Genomic DNA, 20,981 nt, shown 5'->3' with positions numbered 1-20,981 from the left:
CATCAATGATAATGAGGAAGGTGAGGGATCACCCCAGAACTACACGGCAGGACCTGGTCAATGACCTGAAGAGAGCTGGGACCACAGTCTCAAAGAAAACCATTAGTAACACACTACGCCGTCATGGATTAAAATCCTGCAGCACACCAAGGTCCCCCTGCTCAAGCCAGCGCATGTCCAGGCCCGTCTGAAGTTTGCCAATGACCATCTGGATGATCCAGAGGAGGAATGGGAGAAGGTCATGTGGTCTGATGAGACAAAAATATAGCTTTTTGGTCTAAACTCCACTCGCCGTGTTTGGAGGAAGAAGAAGGATGAGTACAACCCCAAGAACACCATCCCAACCGTGAAGCATGGAGGTGGAAACATCATTCTTTGGGGATGCTTTTCTGCAAAGGGGACAGGACGACTGCACCGTATTGAGGGGAGGATGGATGGGGCCATGTATCGTGACATCTTGGCCAACAACCTCCTTCCCTCAGTAAGAGCATTGAAGATGGGTCGTGGCTGGGTCTTCCAGCATGACAACGACCCGAAACACACAGCCAGGGCAACTAAGGAGTGGCTCTGTAAGAAGCATCTCAAGGTCCTGGAGTGGCCTAGCCAGTCTCCAGACCTGAACCCAATAGAACATCTTTGGAGGGAGCTGAAAGTCCGTATTGCCCAGCGACAGCCCCGAAACCTGAAGGATCTGGAGAAGGTCTGTATGGAGGAGTGGGCCAAAATCCCTGCTGCAGTGTGTGCAAACCTGGTCAAGACCTACAGGAAACGTATGATCTCTGTAATTGCAAACAAAGGTTTCTGTACCAAATATTAAGTTCTGCTTTTCTGATGTATCAAATACTTATGTCATGCAATAAAATGCAAATTAATTACTTAAAAATCATACAATGTGATTTTCTGGATTTTTGTTTTAGATTCCGTCTCTCACAGTTGAAGTGTACCTATGATAAAAATTACAGACCTCTACATGCTTTGTAAGTAGGAAAACCTGCAAAATCGGCAGTGTATCAAATACTTGTTCTCCCCACTGTAAATCTCACAACCCTCCCTGTCTATCTCCCTCTATCCCTCCCTCTCTCAGACAGTAGTGAAGAGGGTGTCTCCTGCTCTGACTCTGGGTCGCCCCGGGCCCCTGGAGCCCTTGTCCCCGTCCCTTCGGGCCCACACCCTGCTGTGGTTCGAGAGGACACAGCTCCCCCGCCTGCGTCGGCCTGGCCGCCCCATGCCCCACTGGCTACACGGGTTCGCCACGCGCAGGTCTGTCTGTCAGACTGCTAGCACACACAGAAACATATACTGGTATACATATTATCTGCAATAGAAAAAAAGAAACATGGCGCATGCAGGGAAACAAGTGCAAATGCAAAAAGACCACAGACACACATGCACACACGTACAATCAAACACACATAAAACGCACACATGCACACACACACACACACACACGACCACAGATGATACGACACATACAAAGGGATACACATACTCATCTTGACCATTCCCACTTTGAAAGCCTCAGATGGCTCAAAGTGGAGGAGAGATTCTCTTAGATTTAAATTGTGTCTTGTATATAAGATTGTCCACAGTATGGTCCCCAAGTACCTATGTAATTATACTGAACGAAAATATAAACGCTACATGCAACAATTTCAAAGATTTTGATGAGTTACAGTTCATAAAAGGAAATAAGTCAATTGAAACACATTCATTAGGCCCTAATCTATGGATTTCACATGACTGGGTAGGGGCGCATCCAATCCAATCAGAATGAGTTTTTCCCCACAAAAGGGCTTTATTACAGACAGAAATACTCCTCAGTTTCATCAGTTGTCCGGGTGGCGGGTCTCAGATGATCCCACAGATGAAGAAGCCGGATGTGGAGGTCCTTGGCTGGCGTGGTTACACGTGGTCTGCGGTTGTGAGGCCGGTTGGACTTACTGGCAAATTCTCTAAAACGACATTGGAGGCGACTTATGATAGACAAATGAAAATGGAATTCTCTGGCAACAGCTCTGGTGGACATTCCTGCAGTCATCACGATAATTGTGGCATTGTGTTGTGTGACAAAACTGCATATTTTGTGGCCTTTTATTGATCCCAGCACAAGGTGCACCTGTGTAATGATCATGCTGTTTAATCAGCTTCTTGATATGCCACACCTGTCAGGTGGATGGATTATCTTGACAAAGGATAAAATGCTCCCAACCTGGGATGTAAACAAATTTGTGCACAAACTTTGAGAGAGTTAAGCTTTTTGTGCGTATGGAAAATGTAAGGGATCTTTTATTTCAGCTCATGAAACATGGGACCAACACTTTACATGTTGCATTTATATTTTTGTTCAGTGTACTTTAACTTGGTCAGGGATAACCATAACTATTCCACTAGAAGAAGTGAAACTGACTTTGTTCCTTTCAGATTTAAGAGTGGTATGGGAGGGAAACCTGTTTGTACTCAGCTGCCATTCTTTGGAATAGTCTTCCAAAGACCTTGAAATTCATAACCTCCATGATCGGTTCTCACTGAAAATATTGCTAAATAGTAGCATGTCTCTAAAGTGAGCAGTAGGCCTACAGAACGTGGGTGAGATAAAACATTTTTTTTAAAGTATAATATATTCAATATCAAACAGGGCATATTCATATTCATATTCACACACACACACACACACACACACATTTCTCACTTAGAGAAACAGGTGTACATGCCATTGAACCCAAATCTGGGACTGTGCAGAATTCTCTAAAACAAGCATTTTGTACCTCCTTGTTTCGGGCCATTTGGTACCGTTTTGTGTCTAGTGAATACGATCCAGGTTTGAAGAACACTGTTCGAAAGCTATTTTGTTGCCTTACAACCTGGAATTAAAATGGATTTTTGTGGGGTTTGTATCATTTGATTTACACAACATGCCTACGACTTTGAAGATGCAAAATATTTTTTTGTGTGAAAAAAACAAGAAATAAGACAAAAAATAGAAAACTTGAGTGTGCATAACTATTCACCCCCCCAAAGTCAATACTTTGTAGAGCCACCTTTTGCAGCAATTACAGTTGCAAGTCTCTTGGGGTATGTCTCTATAAGCTTGGCACATCTAGCCACTGGGATTTTTGCCCATTCTTCAAGGCAAAACTGCTCCAGCTCCTTCAAGTTGGATGGGTTCCGCTGGTGTACAGCAATCTTTAAGTCATACCACAGACTCTCAATTGAATTGAGGTCTGGGCTTTGACTAGGCCATTCCAATACATTTAAATGTTTCCCCTTAAACCACTAGAGTGTTGCTTTAGCAGTATGTTTAGGGTCATTGTCCTGCTGGAATGTGAACCTCCGTCCCTGTCTCAAATCTCTGGAAGACTGAAACAGGTTTCCCTCAATAATTTCCCTGTATTTAGCGCCATCCATTCTTCAATTCTGACCAGTTTCCCAGTCCCTGCCGATGAAAAACCTGCTTGCTTGGTGGTGCCCCTTGCTTAGTGGTGTTGCAGACTCTGGGGCCTTTCAGAACAGGTGTATATATACTGAGATCATGTGACACTTAGATTGCACACAGGTGGACTTTATTTAACTAATTATGTGACTTCTGAAGATAATTGGTTGCACCAGATCTTATTTAGGGGCTTCATAGCAAAGGGGGTGAATACATATGCACGCACCACTTTTCAGTTATTTATTTTTTAGAATTTTTTGAAACAAGTTATTTTTTTCATTTCACTTCACCAATTTGGACTATTTTGTGTATGTCCATTCCATGAAATCCAAATAAAAATCAATTTAAATTACAGGTTGTAATGCAACAAAATAGGAAAAATGCCAAGGGGGATGAATACTTTTGCAAGGCACTGTAAAGTGTAATATTGGGATGCAAACCAAAAATATATAAATTTCAACTCTATATCTGACATGGTACAGGTGTCTTTTTTTAAGCCCATAACCATGTGAGGTGTATACTTTTGTTTCAAAGTAGATTTGTTAAAGACTATCAAGAATCACTGTGTGACCCTGATTTAGCCCACTGCAGTAGAAGTTTAACTTCTTGTTGAAAGTTATTCTTGGAAAGGGAGAATCTAACAAATTAGCAATTTTGAATACGTTTGCAAGGCACTGTATTCGGATCAAGCATAACTTGGCTTTTACTCAGCACCAGAGGGGACCAAATAAGGAGTGACACACACACATCATGAGTCAAAGCAAAGACACATAATTGTACACACATACGTGCTGTGTTTGTACAGCTTATGCAGTCTGAATTGTTCTCACTTTTCTCTCTGTGTGTGTGTGTGTGTGTGTCGTTCTCTCTCTTGACTGTTTGGATAGGGAGGCAGAGGAGCTTCTAAAGGACAAGCAGCAGGGCTGTTTTCTGCTCAGGCTCAGCGAGTCAAAGATTGGTTTTGTACTCTCGTACAGGTAAAGTCACAACAGACCGCACACATACACACACACACCTAAAGACATTTTTAGACAGACACTTTTCCCCCCAGAGGAATGGATAGGTGCCGCCATTTCATCATAGAGGAGGAAGAGGGTGGCAGAGGGTCGTGTTACCTCATCGCTGGGGAGGAGAGTCGCCATAAAAGCCTGCAGGAGCTGGTCAGCTACTACACCCAGTATCCTGTGGGGCCCTTCAATGAGATTCTCACCATACCCTTTGACGAGGTGCCGAGTACATATTCCACACCATGCCTCCTTCATAAACCAAAGGGAAATAGTCATTGGCACCACCTAAACATCTAACAAACGTACATTTTGTGGCAAACTATCCTTTTAGGTAAACTCAACTGCAACAGTTTGTTTCTCAATCTCTCTCTCTCTCAGTCCAGTGAAGCTTGTGAGGGTACAGTTAAACTGGGGTTGCAGGATGAAGGTGGAGAGAAGACAGAAGCGTCATCATCTGCACCCTCGGCTCCTGCCACTGTCCAAGTCCAAGAGATATTGGCCAGCTCAGCCCCTACGAACGACGGAACGCCAGAGTATGCTGTGGTGAAGAAGGTGCTAAAAAAGTCCCGTTCTCTACCAGAAAACCAGCTTGGGGAACTGTTGGAGGTGAGGAACTATTCTCACTTTAACATTTGTAAGTTAAACAAACCTGCAAAAAAAGTCAATGCTGTTAATGGATTTACAGACTACATGACAAAACAAATTCCAGGTGACAAATCTGATCCTCCCCCAAGATGTGGCAAAACCTGGCGTTAGCTGTGCAGGAGCATTTGGGGGGGGAGATGACGCCTCCGACGCACTGTACGCCCGGGTGAACAAGCCACCAAGCATGCTTTCCCAGACAGACACATCTCCCTACGTCAATGTGTGCAACCCTCCAGGCCAGAAGGGGGTGACAGCGTCCTCCGTCCCCCTCATGTGCCGTGGCTCGGTGGGGGACCCAGTCTACTGGAAGCTGGATCCCCTGCACACCTACGAGGAAACCCCTCATCTGGTTCAACGTGAAGAAGAAGAAGAGGCAAAGGAACACATTGACTTTCACGCCATGGGGCGCTGGCGGGATGCCGAGAGGAGTGCTGGTGGGCGAGGTGAAAGACAAGACTAGCTACAAAAAACAAGCTACCTGAAATTACACAATACACATTTTTGCATTAAAGTTTTAGCTGCTCCTTAGTTTTGTGTTCTATTTATACAGCCCCATTGAGCACTTTTTTTTTTCATGCCTAGAATGAACATATGACTGTATACATGTATTACAATATATCCGCTCTCCTTTGCAGACCCCCAGCATCACCTCTACTCAGAGGTAAACCTAAGAACAAGAGAGGCCCCCAGTCACACCCCCCTTCCAGCCAGGACAGCCCCCAACCGGCCTTTACGACTGCCTCCCAGGCCCGTTAACTGCCCCCCTCAACAGGACGGAAGTGTGCAGGTATTGGAACACCAAACATATTTTGTTGTGCATATATTATCTACTCCAGGGGTGTCAAACTCATTCCATGGAGGGCCTAGTGTCTGCAGGTTTTTGTTTTTTTCCTTTAAATTAAGGACCTAGACAACCAGGAAAAGGGAGTTCTTTATTAATTAGTGATCTTAATTCATCACTCAAGTACACGGTAATGAAACCCCGCAGACACTCGGCCCTCAGTTTGACATGAGATCTACACCATTTTGGTAAGGAGGTTGGCAATAAAGAAAATTATTAGCTAATGGAATTCTAAATAACTGATGTTAAATCAGGCTTTTTCAATAATTGAGTAAAAATTACATATTGGTAGATAGGTCGTTTGAAAATATTAGATAAAAAAAATACATATTTTATATAAAAGTACTTTGATAAGATGTTTCATTTTTTACACCCATATTTTTTCCCATACATTTTTCTAGCGATGTGGAGATCCCATCTTGTTGTCCTCTTCCCCATCCCGACCTGGGGTCTTTCTGACACCTTGTTCAGAACGACCTTTGACCGAAAACCCGGGCACCAGCATCTACGAACAGATCCCAAAGAGGCCAACCAGCTCAAGGCCTCCACTGCCTCCACCCAACCCTAAACCCTGACCACGCTTTACTAAGACCCTATCATACAACTCCCCTTGTAAACAAAATACTGACCACCCTACATCTACAACATTTCAAACTATAAACCCAAAACTCCTCACCGAATGACCCTCTCTGCAATTATCGTTGTGAACAAAATACTGACAACCACAATATCAAATATTCAGAATTTAGCCTTACTTACTGTACACTTATATAAACTGATCAAGTTATCTTTTCTATGTAACTCGAGGCTAGAGACAGTCCTGAATGTCAATGTGTGCCAAAAATGCATCTACAGAAGTTGTGCTCCATTGTGTCCCAATCTACCCTTGAAGTGTACACTTGTGCACTACCCCACAAAAATAGAGAAATTTGTAAAAACACAAGAATCTCACTTTATAAAACCCAGCTTGTTTATTTCCCAAACAAGACAAAGTCCCACCCAGAACCACCTGGGAAATTATCCACTTTTTTTCTGTAGAAAACACCTTGAGGGTTTCAAAACAAATTAATTACTAAATAAAACAAAAAGGCAAAAGGTTCATGTCATTCTTGCATTACGGCTGTAGTCTGACTTGGACACTCCTCTGTATATGTACTGTATGAATGCATGTGCTTGTTTTAGAATAACCAGCAATGAAACCACTAGCCCATTCTCGCCATCGAAGGCTATAGTCCACAAAGCTCATATTCCCCCAATCAATCACACGAAGCACATCTTCCCAGATCACTCATATTACCTGTTTTGTTTTACCCCCAATATGGGTAAGTACGTTATTACAGTCACTCCCCTCCCATCCTGAGTTACTAATAACCTTTTCACACTACTGAGCAGAGATGTACTGCACTAGTCTGGTTACACATCCAGCATGGTTGCTAGAACTATGTTGGAAAGGACAAAGTGACAAGAAAATATCTGAGCCAGCACAGTACGGTTTGTGTCAGCACAATAGTGTGAAAAGGTGCAAGTTGATGAACCCAAATCCCCCCCCAGCTAGTTCCACAGTGGAGAGTAGTGTTCAGTTCTTCTTGGCCTTGGGCGAGTCGTACTTCCTCTTGCTGGAGAACCACAGGAGCAGGGGGATGCCGATGGAGGGGAGGGTCATTACACCGAAGGCAGCCCAGTCCAGCTGGAGGGAGAGAGAGAGGGGGTTGAGGGAAGAGGGAGATGTGGGGAGGTTACAGACAATTCAAAGCCTGGGTCAAGTTACGCAAGAAAACAGGGAGATACTTCTTAAACTCGTCCATCAAAAACAGATTTATTTTGTTGCAAAACCCTACTGAAGTGGGGTTCTATTTACATTTTATACAAAACGGACAGAGTGGAGAATAAAACTAAATTAACCATGGTTGTTTGCAGTCTAGTTTGTTTAGGGTGGCTGCTAACCCGTTGGTAAACAGAGGCCCTGACAGTTATTTTCAAGTGTCCCATTAATTGAGGATAGGACCGGCTTGGGCGGTATCCTGATTGTCATACCGAACTTGTGCCATACCGGGATATTCGGCAATACCGGCACTGAACACAAGGGTTGAGCGGTTTTCAAACACCACTGATAACATTGCTAACCTTCAGATTACAGAGTAACAAGCACATGTATAATCCCAGAGAATGCTAATGAGCTCATTGTGAACATTAGGTACAGTTTGACCTAAACTATACAAGTAACTCAAAAATGCTACTCAGTTTCCTGCACGCACAAAACAAATATTAGCCAGCAACGCTCTTGATCCAGGACGGGACTCTGCTGTTAGCTTCTTCAAAAATCAAACATTCACTTGCTAACCACTTAGCCAACTACAGTGGGGAAAAAAAGTATTTAGTCAGCCACCAATTGTGCAAGTTCTCCCACTTAAAAAGATGAGAGGCCTGTAATTTTCATCATAGGTACACGTCAACTATGACAGACAAATTGAGAAAAAAAAAATCCATAAAATCACATTGTAGGATTTTCAATGAATTTATTTGCAAATTATGGTGGAAAAATAAGTATTTGGTCACCTACAAACAAGCAAGATTTCTGGCTCTCACAGACCTGTAACTTCTTCTTTAAGAGGCTCCTCGGTCCTCCACTCGTTACCTGTATTAATGGCACCTGTTTGAACTTGTTATCAGTATAAAAGACACCTGTCCACAACCTCAAACAGTCACACTCCAAACTCCACTATGGCCAAGACCAAAGAGCTGTCAAAGGACACCAGAAACAAAATTGTAGACCTGCACCAGGCTGGGAAGACTGAATCTGCAATAGGTAAGCAGCTTGGTTTGAAGAAATCAACTGTGGGAGCAATTATTAGGAAATGGAAGACATACAAGACCACTGATAATCTCCCTCGATCTGGGGCTCCACGCAAGATCTCACCCCGTGGGGTCAAAATGATCACAAGAACGGTGAGCAAAAATCCCAGAACCACACGGGGGGACCTAGTGAATGACCTGCAGAGAGCTGGGACCAAAGTAACAAAGCCTACCATCAGTAACACACTACGCCACCAGGGACTCAAATCCTGCAGTGCAAGACGTGTCCCCCTGCTTAAGCCAGTACATGTCCAGGCCCGTCTGAAGTTTGCTAGAGTGCATTTGGATGATCCAGAAGAGGATTGGGAGAATGTCATATGGTCAGATGAAACCAAAATAGAACTTTTTGGTAAAAACTCAACTCGTCGTGTTTGGAGGACAAAGAATGCTGAGTTGCATCCAAAGAACACCATACCTACTGTGAAGCATGGGGGTGGAAACATCATGCTTTGGGGCTGTTTTTCTGCAAAGGGACCAGGACGACTGATCCGTGTAAAGGAAAGAATGAATGGGGCCATGTATCGTGAGATTTTGAGTGAAAACCTCCTTCCATCAGCAAGGGCATTGAAGATCAAACGTGGCTGGGTCTTTCAGCATGACAATGATCCCAAACACACCGCCGGGCAACGAAGGAGTGGCTTCGTAAGAAGCATTTCAAGGTCCTGGAGTGGCCTAGCCAGTCTCCAGATCTCAACCCCATAGAAAATCTTTGGAGAGAGTTGAAAGTCCGTGTTGCCCAGCGACAGCCCCAAAACATCACTGCTCTAGAGGAGATCTGCATGGAGGAATGGGCCAAAATACCAGCAACAGTGTGTGAAAACCTTGTGAAGACTTACAGAAAACATTTGACCTGTGTCATTGCCAACAAAGGGTATATAACAAAGTATTGAGAAACTTTTGTTATTGACCAAATACTTATTTTCCACCATAATTTGCAAATAAATTCATTAAAAATCCTACAATGGGATTTTCTGGATTTCTTTTTCTCATTTTGTCTGTCATAGTTGACGTGTACCTATGATGAAAATTACAGGCCTCTCTCATCTTTTTAAGTGGGAGAACTTGCACAATTGGTGGCTGACTAAATACTTTTTTCCCCTACTGTAGCTACTAAATTAGCAAACCAAATGCACAACTGCAGAGCATTTAGCACATTCTAGACAGTTAAGTTATAAGATATCTATCCGGCAAACATTTAGTTGTTAATTCCATACTGTAATTAGATCACCTGGCCGCATGCTGCACAACAGTAAGTGACTCACAAGGCTCCCGTCTCTCGTCTTTGTGTGCTTGTAAACAAACACCACGTGACCCCTGACTGGGGACTACCGTACACTTCATAATAATGTGACAAGCGAAATAAAGGCAATAAAATCTCCTAACGTATTACACAAGTTGACTCCAAGGATTTTACTTAAAAAGTAGCTACAAATATAAACATTAATTTTGTAGCCACATGTACACATTTGTTCATATCCTTTGTTAGTTAGTGAGTTATTAGCCCAGTTTTAGATCATTTGCCGGGTCTGACTTAGAATATGTGGACAACTACAAATATCTAGGTGTCTGGTTAGACTGTAAACTCTCCTTCCAGACTCACATTAAGAATCTCCAATCCAAAGTTAAATCTAGAATCGGTTTCCTATTTTGCAACAAAGCCTCCTTCACTCATGCTGCCAAACATGCCCTCGTAAAACTGACTATCCTACCGATCCTTGACTTTGGCGATATCATTTACAAAATAGCCTCCAACACTCTTCTCAGCAAAATCACAGTGCCATCCGTTTTGTCACCAAAGCCCCATATACTACCCACCATTGTGACCTGTACGCTCTCGTTGGCTGGCCCTCATTCGTCGCCAAACCCACTGGCTCCAGGTCATGTAGCTAATTTCCCCCCAACATCGGACACCCACTAACTTCGGACACTCTAGCGGTTGGAGGACTAAATCACCTCGAGCTCAACATTTAAATGGACTGGAAAATAACGGTAAGTTTTGCGACTAACGACACCCTTCTAGCTAGCTGACCACCGATTTTCAGTGCAATTTATGTAAGTTAAGTTAGGTTTTGAGTGTTTTCAAAAAAGATATATATATATATATACATACACACACACACACACATTTTGTGGAACACGCTGCATATTGTAAAATTCGACTGCGCGACAGACCACACATCATTTAATATCCAACTTTTTACCTCTGAAATATAGCTAACGGATTTTCTAATGTTGCTAGCTTAGTTGCTAAATGTTGATAGAACTGCTAAGACAGCAAAAAGGAAAGAAATTGTAAGCGTTAGATAATACATATCACGAAAACAGCTGAATGTTGTCAAGCTTTACCGTATCAAAATTGGAGTCCTTTGACGGATACGTTTTGCACAATCTACAAAAATGCATTTGGAACTTTGAACCATGAACTTTTTGACACCTATCACTGTTGGCTATGTTTCATCTTACAACAGCTACATAGAGGCAGTATTTAGTCAAATTTTACAATGTATGCATCGATATTAAACTAATTGGGACACTAATTTTCATTACAGATAACATCAAACAAAAAACATGGGTACACTTTCAGTTATTGTGAAAACTTTCATCACCTTTCAATGCCTTAGCTTTGAAATGTAAATGTTTATACATATTCAGATTGAGTTATCTTTCTAAAATGTGTATAGTATGCCAAGTTATTTAGCTACTTGTATTAACACCACAGCATGGAGAAAGTCAAGAGGAAGTAGTGGAGTGAGGTGGACATGTTCCATGCCATGGAGGACTGCGGGGCAGGGATGGCTATCCGCCAGGCTGCCAAGGTTAGGCATCTTTTGTTTTTAGGAGATTACCATGTGTATGTGAATTATATCTGCTAGTAACTGTTTTATTTTCTTATCTACCAAGGTGCATGGTGTACCTTGGCAGACTCTGGCGGACAGGCTGAGCGGCGGGGTGACCCATGGTTGTCGCAGTGGACCACCCACATTGCTTGCACCAGAGGATGAAAATTCTCTGGTGCAGTACTGTATCTACTGCGCCAGCCATGGGTTCCCCTTCACCAGACAGAGGCTGATGAAATACTCCGACAAAATACGCAGGTATTTGGTGTTCTATGTATTTACAGTGGGGAGAACAAGTATTTGATACACTGCCGATTTTGCAGGTTTTCCTACTTACAAAGCATGTAGAGGTCTGTAATATTTATCATATGTACACTTCAACTGTGAGAGACGGAATCTAAAACAAAAATCCTGAAAATCACATTGTATGATTTTTAAGTAATTAATTTGCATTTTATTGCATGACATAAGTATTTGATCACCTACCAACCAGTAAGAAGTCCGGCTCTCACAGACCTGTTAGTTTTTCTTTAAGAAGCCCTCCTGTTCTCCACTCATTACCTGTATTAACTGCACCTGTTTGAACTCGTTACCTGTATAAAAGACACCTGTCCACACACTCAAACAGACTCCAACCTCTCCACAATGGCCAAGACCAGAGAGCTGTGTAAGGACATCAGGGATAAAATTGTAGACCTGCACAAGGCTGGGATGGGCTACAGGACAATAGGCAAACAGCTTGGTGAGAAGGCAACAACTGTTGGCGCAATTATTAGAAAATGGAAAAAGTTCAAGATGACGGTCAATCACCCTCGGTCTGGGGCTCCATGCAAGATCTCACCTCGTGGGGCATCAATGATCATGAGGAAGGTGAGGGATCAGCCCAGAACTACACAGCAGGACCTGGTCAATGACCTGAAGAGAGCTGGGACCACAGTCTCAAAGAAATCCATTAGTAACACACTACGCCGTCATGAATTAAAATCCTGCAGCGCACGCAAGGTCCCCCTGCTCAAGCCAGCGCATGTCCAGGCCCGTCTGAAGTTTGCCAATGACCATCTGGATGATCCAGAGGAGGAATGGGAGAAGGTCATGTGGTCTGATGAGACAAAAATATAGCTTATTGGTCTAAACTCCACTCGCCGTGTTTGGAGGAAGAAGGAGGATGAGTACAACCCCAAGAACACCATCCCAACCGTGAAGCATGGAGGTGGAAACATCATTCTTTGGGGATGCTTTTCTGCAAAGGGGACAGAACGACTGCACCGTATTGAGGGGAGGATGGATGGGGCCATGTATCGCGAGATCTTGGCCAACAACCTCCTTCCCTCAGTAAGAGCATTGAAGATGGGTTGTGTCTGGGTCTTCCAGAATGACAACGACCTGAAACACACAGCCAGGGCAACTAAAGAGTGGCTCCGTAAGAAGCATCTCAAGGTCCTGGAGTGGCCTAGCCAGTCTCCAGACCTGAACCCAATAGAAAATCTTTGGAGGGAGCTGATAGTCCGTATTGCCCAGCGACAGCCCCGAAATCTGGAGAAGGTCTGTATGGAGGAGTGGGCCAAAATCCCTGCTGCAGTGTGTGCAAACCTGGTCAAGACCTACAGGAATAGTATGATCTCTGTAATTGCAAACAAAGGTTTCTGTACCAAATATTAAGTTCTGCTTTTCTGATGTATCAAATACTTATGTCATGCAATAAAATGCAAATGAATTACTTAAAAATCATACAATGTGATTTTCTGGATTTTTGTTTTAGATTCCGTCTCTCACAGTTGAAGTGTACCTATGATAAAAATTACAGACCTCTACATGCTTTGTAAGTAGGAAAACCTGCAAAATCGGCAGTGTATCAAATACTTGTTCTCCCCACTGTATGTATGTATGTAGATTGGTGGACTGACTGTTCTCAATGTGTGTGATGTAAATGTGGATGTGTATGGTGACGCCAAAACAAACATTTTCATCCTGGATGGACAATTATATATTATATTCTAGGTTTCGGCACCCAGGGGAAACAATCCCACCACTGGTGAAGAGGTGGTGGGAAATGTTCAGGAGGAGGCACAAGAACCTGAGCATGAGGAGGCCGGACACCCTGGACAGGGGGAGAGCTGAGTGTGCCACACGTCCGACACCACCTTCACTTCTTATGAGAAGCACTTGGAGGAGAGTGGGTTGATAATACAGGGTTCCACGCTATAAATCACTGCTTAGCTCATTGGTCACCATAACAACACCCACCCCTAGTATGCGCTCCAGCAGGTATATCTCACTGACAAACACATTTTACATTACATTTTAGTCATTTAGCAGACGCTCTTATCCAGAGCGACTTACAGGAGCAATTAGGGTTAAGTGCCTTGCTTAAGGGCACATCGACAGATTTTTCACCTAGTCGGCTCGGGGATTAGAACCAGCGACCTTTCGGTTACTGGCACAACGCTCTTACCCACTAAGCTACCTGCCGCCTCACCTCCTTCGGCCGCCATTCCTTCCAGTTCTCTGCTGCCAATGACTGGAACGAACTGCTAAAATCTCTGAAGCTGGAGACACTTATCTCCCTCACTAACTTTAAGCATCAGTTGTCAGAGCAGCTTACCGATCACTGCACCTGTACACAGCCCATCTGTAATTAGCCCACCCAACTACCTCATCCCCATATTGTTATTTATTTTGCTAATTTGCACCCCAGTATCTCTATTTGCACATCATCTTCTGCACATCTATCACTCCAGTGTTAATCCTAAATTGTAATTATTTTGCACTATGGCCTATATTGCCTTACCTCCATAACTTACTACATTTGCACACACTGTATATAGATTTTCTATTGTGTTTTTGACTTTGTTTTGTTTACCCCATATGTAACTCTGTGTTGTTGTTGTTTTTTATCGCACTGCTTTGCTTTATCTTGGCCAGGTCGCAGTTGTAAATGAGAACTTGTTCTCAACTGGCTTACCTGGTTAAATAAAATAAAATGTATAGTCAGCAATGGGGGAGTGTTTGCTTCCTAAAAAGAGCACAAAACGTGTATATTTCTAGACATCGTTGAAAAGAGAGTTGGGTAAAGAGCTTTTATTTACTTAAAAGGGGCAGTGTTGTATTTTGAGACAGACTTGAATAACCTAAGTAGCCAATAGGTAGAGGGTATCATAATGTGTCTGATTCTCTGTAATAATGGTATGGGAATAACAATGCATTTTATTTTGTAAAGTGATTTCTTGCATCAAACACCACAAAAACATTCAGTCACATTCACTGAAGGACAAGTGGATAAACAAGTTAATGTCAAGCCCTGCAAGTTTTTTTTTCAAAAGTCTCATGGAATTTAGGCCTACATTGAACACCACACATTGGCTGCTACTGTAGGCTGAATGATAGAACCGCTATTTCAATGTTAAACTGTTATGGGATGCATTTTCTCCATTGTTGTTGATGGTAGGCCTACATTATGGTTAAATAGCCACAGTAGCCTACTTGACCCCCTTCTGAAACTTTTACTGAAAGCGGGTAAAGCCTCAGTGTTCACAGTAAACGCGCATTGGAAGTTGCACATAATTTTCACAATGTTCAAGTTTGAGCTCAGCAGACTTGAAATTTGCTCAGTGCCTAAAAAAATGTGGGAACATTGACTATCAGTAAGCTTAATCTGGGTCCAGGAAATCAGCCCGAAGGGCATCAAGTTAAACTTTGTCCATATACAGTGCCTTCGGAAAGTATTCAGACCACTTGACTTTCTCCGCATTGTTACGTTACAGCCTTATTCTAAAATTGATTAAATTGTTTCCCCCCTCTCAATCTACACACAATACCCCATAATGACAAAGCACAAACAGGTCTAGACATTTTTGCTAATTTATTAAAAATAAACTGAAATATCACATTTACTTAAGTATTCAGACCCTTTACTCAGTACTTTGTTGAAGCACCTTTGGTAGCGATTACAGCTAAGTCTTCTTGGGTATGACGCTAAAAGCTTGACACACCTGTATTTGGGGAGTTTCTCCCATTCTTCTCTGCAGATCCTCTCAAGCTCTGTCAGGTTGAATGGTGAGCGTTGCTGCACAGCTATTTTCAGGTCTCTCCAGAGATGTTCGATCGGGTTCAAGTCCGGGCTCTGGCTGGGCCATTCAAAGACATTCAGAGACTTGTCCCGAAGCCACTCCTGCGTTGTCTTGGCTGTGTGCTTAGGGTCGTTGTCCTGTTGGAAGGTGAACCTTTGCCCCAGTCTGAGGTCCTGAGTACTCTGGAGCACGTTTTCATCAAGGATCTCTTTGTACTTTGCTCCGTTCATCTTTCCCTCGATCCTGCCTAGTCTCCCAGTCCCTGCCTCTGAAAAACATCCCTAAAGCATGATGCTGCCACCGCCATTGCTTCACCATAGGGATGGTGCCAGGTTTCCTCCAGACGAGACGCTTGGCATTCAGGCCAAAGAGTTCAATCTTGGTTTCATCAGACCAGAGAACCTTGTTTCTCATGGTCTGAGAGTCCTTTAGGTGCCTTTTGGCAAACTCCAAGTGGGCTGTCGTGCCTTTTACTGAGGAGTGGCTTCCATCTGGCCATTCTACCATAAATACACTGCTAAAAAAAATTAAGGGAACACTTAAACAACACAATGTAACTCCAAGTCAATCACACTTCTGTGAAATCCAACTGTCCACTTAGGAAGCAACACTGATTGACAATACATTTCATCTGCTGTTGTGCAAATGGACAACAGGTAGAAATTATAGGCAATTAGCAAGACACCCCCAATAAAGGACTGGTTTTTCAGGTGGTGACCACAGACCACTTCTCAGTTCCTATGCTTCCTGGCTGATGTTTTGGTCACTTTTGAATGCTGGCGGTGCTTTCACTCTAGTGGTAGCATGAGACAGAGTCTACAACCCACACAAGTGGCTCAGGTAGTGCAGCTCATCCAGGATGGCACATCAATGCGAGCTGTGGCAAGGTTTGGTTTGCTGTGTCTGTCAGCGTAGTGTCCAGAGCATGGAGGCGCTACCAGGAGACAGGCCAGTACATCAGGAGACGTGGAGGAGGCCGTAGGAGGGCAACAACCCAGCAGCAGGACTGCTACCTCCGCCTTTATGCAAGAAGGAGCAGGAGGAGCACTGCCAGAGCCCTGCAAAATGACCTCCAGCAGGCCCCAAATGTGCATGTGTCTGCTCAAACGGTCAGAAACAGACTCCATGAGGGGTGTATGAGGGCCCGACGTCCACAGGTGGGGGTTGTGCTTACAGACAACACCGTGCAGGACGTTTGGCATTTGCCAGAGAACACCAAGATTGGCAAATTCGCCACTGGCGCCCTGTGCTCTTCACAGATGAAAGCAGGTTCACACTGAGCACATGTGACAGACGTGACAGAGTCTGGAGACGCCGTGGAGAACGTTCTGCTGCCTGCAACATCCTCCAGCATGACCGGTTTGACGGTGGGTCAGTCATGGTGTGGGGTGGCATTTCTTTGGGGGGCCGCACAGCCCTCCATGTGCTTGCCAGAGGTAGCCTGACTGCCATTAGGTACCGAGATGAGATCCTCAGACCCCTTGTGAGACCATATGCTGGGACATCATGTCTCGCTCCATCCACCAACGCCACGTTGCACCACAGACTGTCCAGGAGTTGGCGGATGCTTTAGTCCAGGTCTGGGAGGAGATCCCTCAGGAGACCATCCGCCACCTCATCAGGAGCATGCCCAGGCGTTGTAGGGAGGTCATACAGGCACGTGGAGGCCACACACACACTACTGAGCCTCATTTTGACTTGTTTTAAGGACATTACATCAAAGTTGGATCAGCCTGTAGTGTGGTTTTCCACTTTAATTTTGAGGGTGACTCCAAATCCAGACCTCCATGGGTTGACAAATTTGATTTCCATTGATAATTTGTGTGATTTTGTTGTCAGCACATTCAACTATGTAAAGAAAAAAGTATTTAAGATTATTTCATTCATTCAGATCTAGGATGTATTATTTTAGTGTTCCCTTTATTTTTTTTGAGCAGTGTACCTGATTGGTGGAGTGCTGCAGAGATGGGAGAACATTCCAGAAGGACAACCATCTCCACAGAGGAACTTTGGAGGTCTGTCAGAGTGACCATCGCGTTCTTGGTAACCCCCCTGACCAAGGCCATTCTCCCCCGATTGCTCAGTTTGGCTGGGCGGCCAGCTCTAGGAAGAGTCTTAGTGGTTCCAAACATCTTCCATTTAAGAATGGAGGCCACTGTGTTCTTGGGGACCTTCAATGCCCAGGTCTGTGCCTCGACAAAATCCTGTGTCGGAGCTCTACGGGCAATTTCTTCGACCTCATGGCTTGGTTTTTGCTCTGACATGCACGGTCAACTGCGGGACCTTATATAGACAGGTGTGTGCCTTTCCAAATCATGTCCAATCAACTAAATTTACCACAGGTGGACTCCAATCAAGTTGTAGAAACATCAAGGATGATCAATGGAAACAGGATGCACCTGAGCTCAATTTCGAGTCTCATAGCAAAGGATCAAAGCTGTCATCAAGGAAAAGGGTGGCTTTTTTTGGTTACTACATGATTCCATGTGTTCTTTCATAGTTTTGATGTCTTCACTATTATTCTACAATGTAAAAAATAGTAAAAATAAAGAAAAACACTTGAATAAGTACGTGTGTCCAAACTTTTGACTGGTAATATATATATATATATATATATATATATATATATATATATATTATATAACCAAGCACTCCTATAAGAGGTCTTTGAGCGAAGTCTATTATAACCATGCCAATGCTTTGAAAGGATGAATGACTTACATAGTGGGGGGAAAAACGCCTGTCAAACTCCCTCTGAGCCAAGATCCCACCCTGTCCGGGGGCGCTGGTGTAGCCAACCTGCAGGAAGAAAACATAAGGAGGTATAATTTCCTCAAAAGGTCATGAACATCAATACTCTGCATCAGTCTCTAGTTCAATTGACTAGAGGGAGTTTCCAATGATTTGAAACCAATAACAGGAAGTGTGTAAGTGCATAAAAACAATTTAATCAGGAAATCAACACCAGCCTAATAGTAAGCCAGTGATTGTTCGGCTACATTCTGCACATTAATGTAGCAGAGGAAAAATTCCAGGCTGGAGAAAGCAGCAGAGAATAGAGTGAGTCTGCATCAGACCTGAGTTCAAATACTTCAGCTGCTTGATGGAGCATGCCTGTTGCAATGGAACCAATACAAAAGCACAAAAAGTTCAAACCCTGACCACATGCCACTGCTTAAGCAAACACAAAGTATTTGGGCCCATATTTATAAAGCATCTCAGAGTAGCAGTGCTGATCTAGGATAAAGTCCACGCTGTCCACGCAATCTTATTCATTATGAAGTAAAAGGGGAAAAACAAATCCTGGATCAGTATTCCTACGCTTTATGAATCCAGGCCCTGCTCTCCATAGATGATTATCTTCTCCCTTACCACAACTTGTCCTCCCTCCTGAGCCAGGTAGCTGACGGAAGCAGAGGTGAAGTTGAAGTATCCGGCCTTCAGGGGGCGCAGTACCACAGTATGAGAGACATTGCTGGCACTGGGGAAAGTTAAGGTACAAACAACAACTGGAGAAACTGATAAGACTTCAGGGTTCAATGTGGGCTTCGTTGTAAAAGATTGATGCTTAGGAGCCATGGGCTTTAACACATTTTAGGATTATGGCTTTAAAGGATACGGGGCGATCCTGTCCCATTTCACGTTCAGCATCCCGGAGACGATGCCGAAATCCTCAGGTGGGAAGGAGTCGTCGGACAGCTCGACCTCTAGGGCAGCACTGTGAAGTGGAGATTGAGAATGAGTTAAGGCGGATTGAGAAACCGCACACGTCGGGATAAGGGTACAGAATTGGGACTCAACCAATAGATTCATTTTCAGCACACTGACTGACATTCAATGCCTTGTCTTGGCACAGCTTAACACACAATGTACTTTTTTCATAATTTACATTTACATTTTAGTCATTTAGCAGACGCTCTGTGGGGCTTCCAACAACGCCCCTCTGAGGCTGGGTTTCAATGAAAATGTTAAGTTTCCTTTTCTTCACAAACAATGACTGGAACTAGAATGGATGGTTTCCACCATAATCAATGCAGTGTCGTATCAATAATTTCAGATCATTGCTTTTGAAGAATAGGAAGCCATTCAAGACCAGCGTAGTATCAGGTACCATTTGACATAGGCTAGGGAGAGATGGGTGGTGTTGTAAAATACCTGGTTCCAACGTTGTAGATGTTGTACTGCAGTGTGAGGTCATGGCCCTCAACAGCATAACGGTTCAATAGGGACTTGGAAGCCAACAGATGAGCCCCCTCCTCTCCTGTCCCCAGACCCAGTAGAGCCAGTAGAGCAAACACGTACAGGGCCCTCATCTGCAATAGAGTAGGAAAAGTTGTCAATACAAACTCAAGTGGCATTACACAGTGAAAAAGTTGCGTGTGTATTTCAGTTTTTTCAATGCATTTTTGATCCATGACAAAATTATAAATATTAAGAAAAATTGGTACTGTATATTCCTAACGTAATATTTCTAAATATTGTCAACAAACTCATTCACTTTGTATCATAAGCAAACACGAAGTGCTAACTAGCTATGTGACGATAACATTATTTTCTTGGCCAAAGCGACTGCCAATATTTGATCCACTCATGTCAAAACCATAACGTTCTAAACATGGTAGTATTGGATAATTCAACAGAGCTACTTAAAGTTAGCTAGTGATGTTAATATAGATTTTTGGCCAATCTACCACAACCTTGATTCAAAATAGAGCAAACTCACTCAAAGAAAACATACGTGTACATGCTGTCAACTTTGAACTAGGCGCTACGGGATTTATGTGCTAGCCTGGCTAGCTACCTGTAGGTAGCTGGCTACAGTAACTACATTAACTAAAACCAGATGTTAAAATAAAAGATTATAGTTAGCTAGCTTGAATTGACTATAAAAAGACATGGTCAACCATTTTGCCAAACAATGTTAACCAGTCTGAAAAAAATTAACATTACGAGAAGATGCCAGTTAGCAGTTAGATACAGTAGCTAGCTAACATTAGCTAGCAAGCAATTAGCACGCCAAGCTTACGCTTACGTGTACTTGGCTAAAAACTGGATTGACGACTGACAGTCGAGATTGTAGCCAACTTGCAAATTGTAGATTTAAAAATAATACTTGAAAATTTGACAAGCTTTTAAAACGCGTGATTTCTTCAGTCTGTTTGATACTATCAGAAGGTAAAACACATAAAACGCTACATACCACAATTGATAAAGCAGAGTCTTACCTTCTTGTCCTTTCATGTCACCAATCAGCAAGGAACTGTCTTCTTCTTCTCCTTCTTCAGTGGGGTTTATCAGCGG

At 43.3% G+C, this 20,981-nt stretch overlaps 2 protein-coding genes across 4 annotated transcripts in view; one reads left to right on the top strand and one right to left on the bottom strand.

Annotated features, from left to right (window-relative positions):
* Window positions 1–7,018, top strand: part of LOC121585977 (SH2 domain-containing protein 2A) — a 23,850-nt gene extending 16,832 nt beyond the window's left edge. For both annotated transcript variants that reach the window (XM_041902346.1, XM_045226053.1), the window contains exons 4-10: window positions 1,085–1,260; window positions 4,318–4,407; window positions 4,482–4,656; window positions 4,816–5,043; window positions 5,147–5,525; window positions 5,718–5,869; window positions 6,325–7,018. In XM_041902346.1, coding sequence (XP_041758280.1) covers window positions 1,085–1,260; window positions 4,318–4,407; window positions 4,482–4,656; window positions 4,816–5,043; window positions 5,147–5,525; window positions 5,718–5,869; window positions 6,325–6,498 — 1,374 coding nt within the window. In that variant the 3' untranslated portion in view covers window positions 6,499–7,018. The remainder of the gene's footprint in view (window positions 1–1,084; window positions 1,261–4,317; window positions 4,408–4,481; window positions 4,657–4,815; window positions 5,044–5,146; window positions 5,526–5,717; window positions 5,870–6,324) is intronic.
* On the bottom strand, window positions 6,872–20,981 carry LOC121585979 (translocon-associated protein subunit beta-like). Of its 2 annotated transcripts, none has more exons than XM_041902354.1 (6): window positions 20,906–20,981; window positions 19,836–19,993; window positions 19,300–19,398; window positions 19,053–19,161; window positions 18,402–18,479; window positions 6,872–7,610 (listed from the first exon to the last, which is right to left on the bottom strand). In XM_041902354.1, the coding sequence occupies exons 2-6, from the start codon at window positions 19,991–19,993 to the stop codon at window positions 7,500–7,502; spliced, it is 555 nt and encodes a 184-aa protein (XP_041758288.1). In that variant the 5' UTR covers window positions 20,906–20,981; the 3' UTR covers window positions 6,872–7,499. The 2 variants fall into 2 exon arrangements, with proteins under 2 accessions (XP_041758288.1, XP_045081989.1); XM_045226054.1 differs by having other exon boundaries at window positions 20,881–20,948.

The sequence above is a fragment of the Coregonus clupeaformis genome, chromosome 17, assembly GCF_020615455.1.
Source record: "Coregonus clupeaformis isolate EN_2021a chromosome 17, ASM2061545v1, whole genome shotgun sequence".
NCBI lineage: Eukaryota > Metazoa > Chordata > Actinopteri > Salmoniformes > Salmonidae > Coregonus > Coregonus clupeaformis.
The sequence above is the reverse complement of the archived record's forward strand: the minus strand, read 5'-3'. Positions and strand labels throughout refer to the sequence as shown.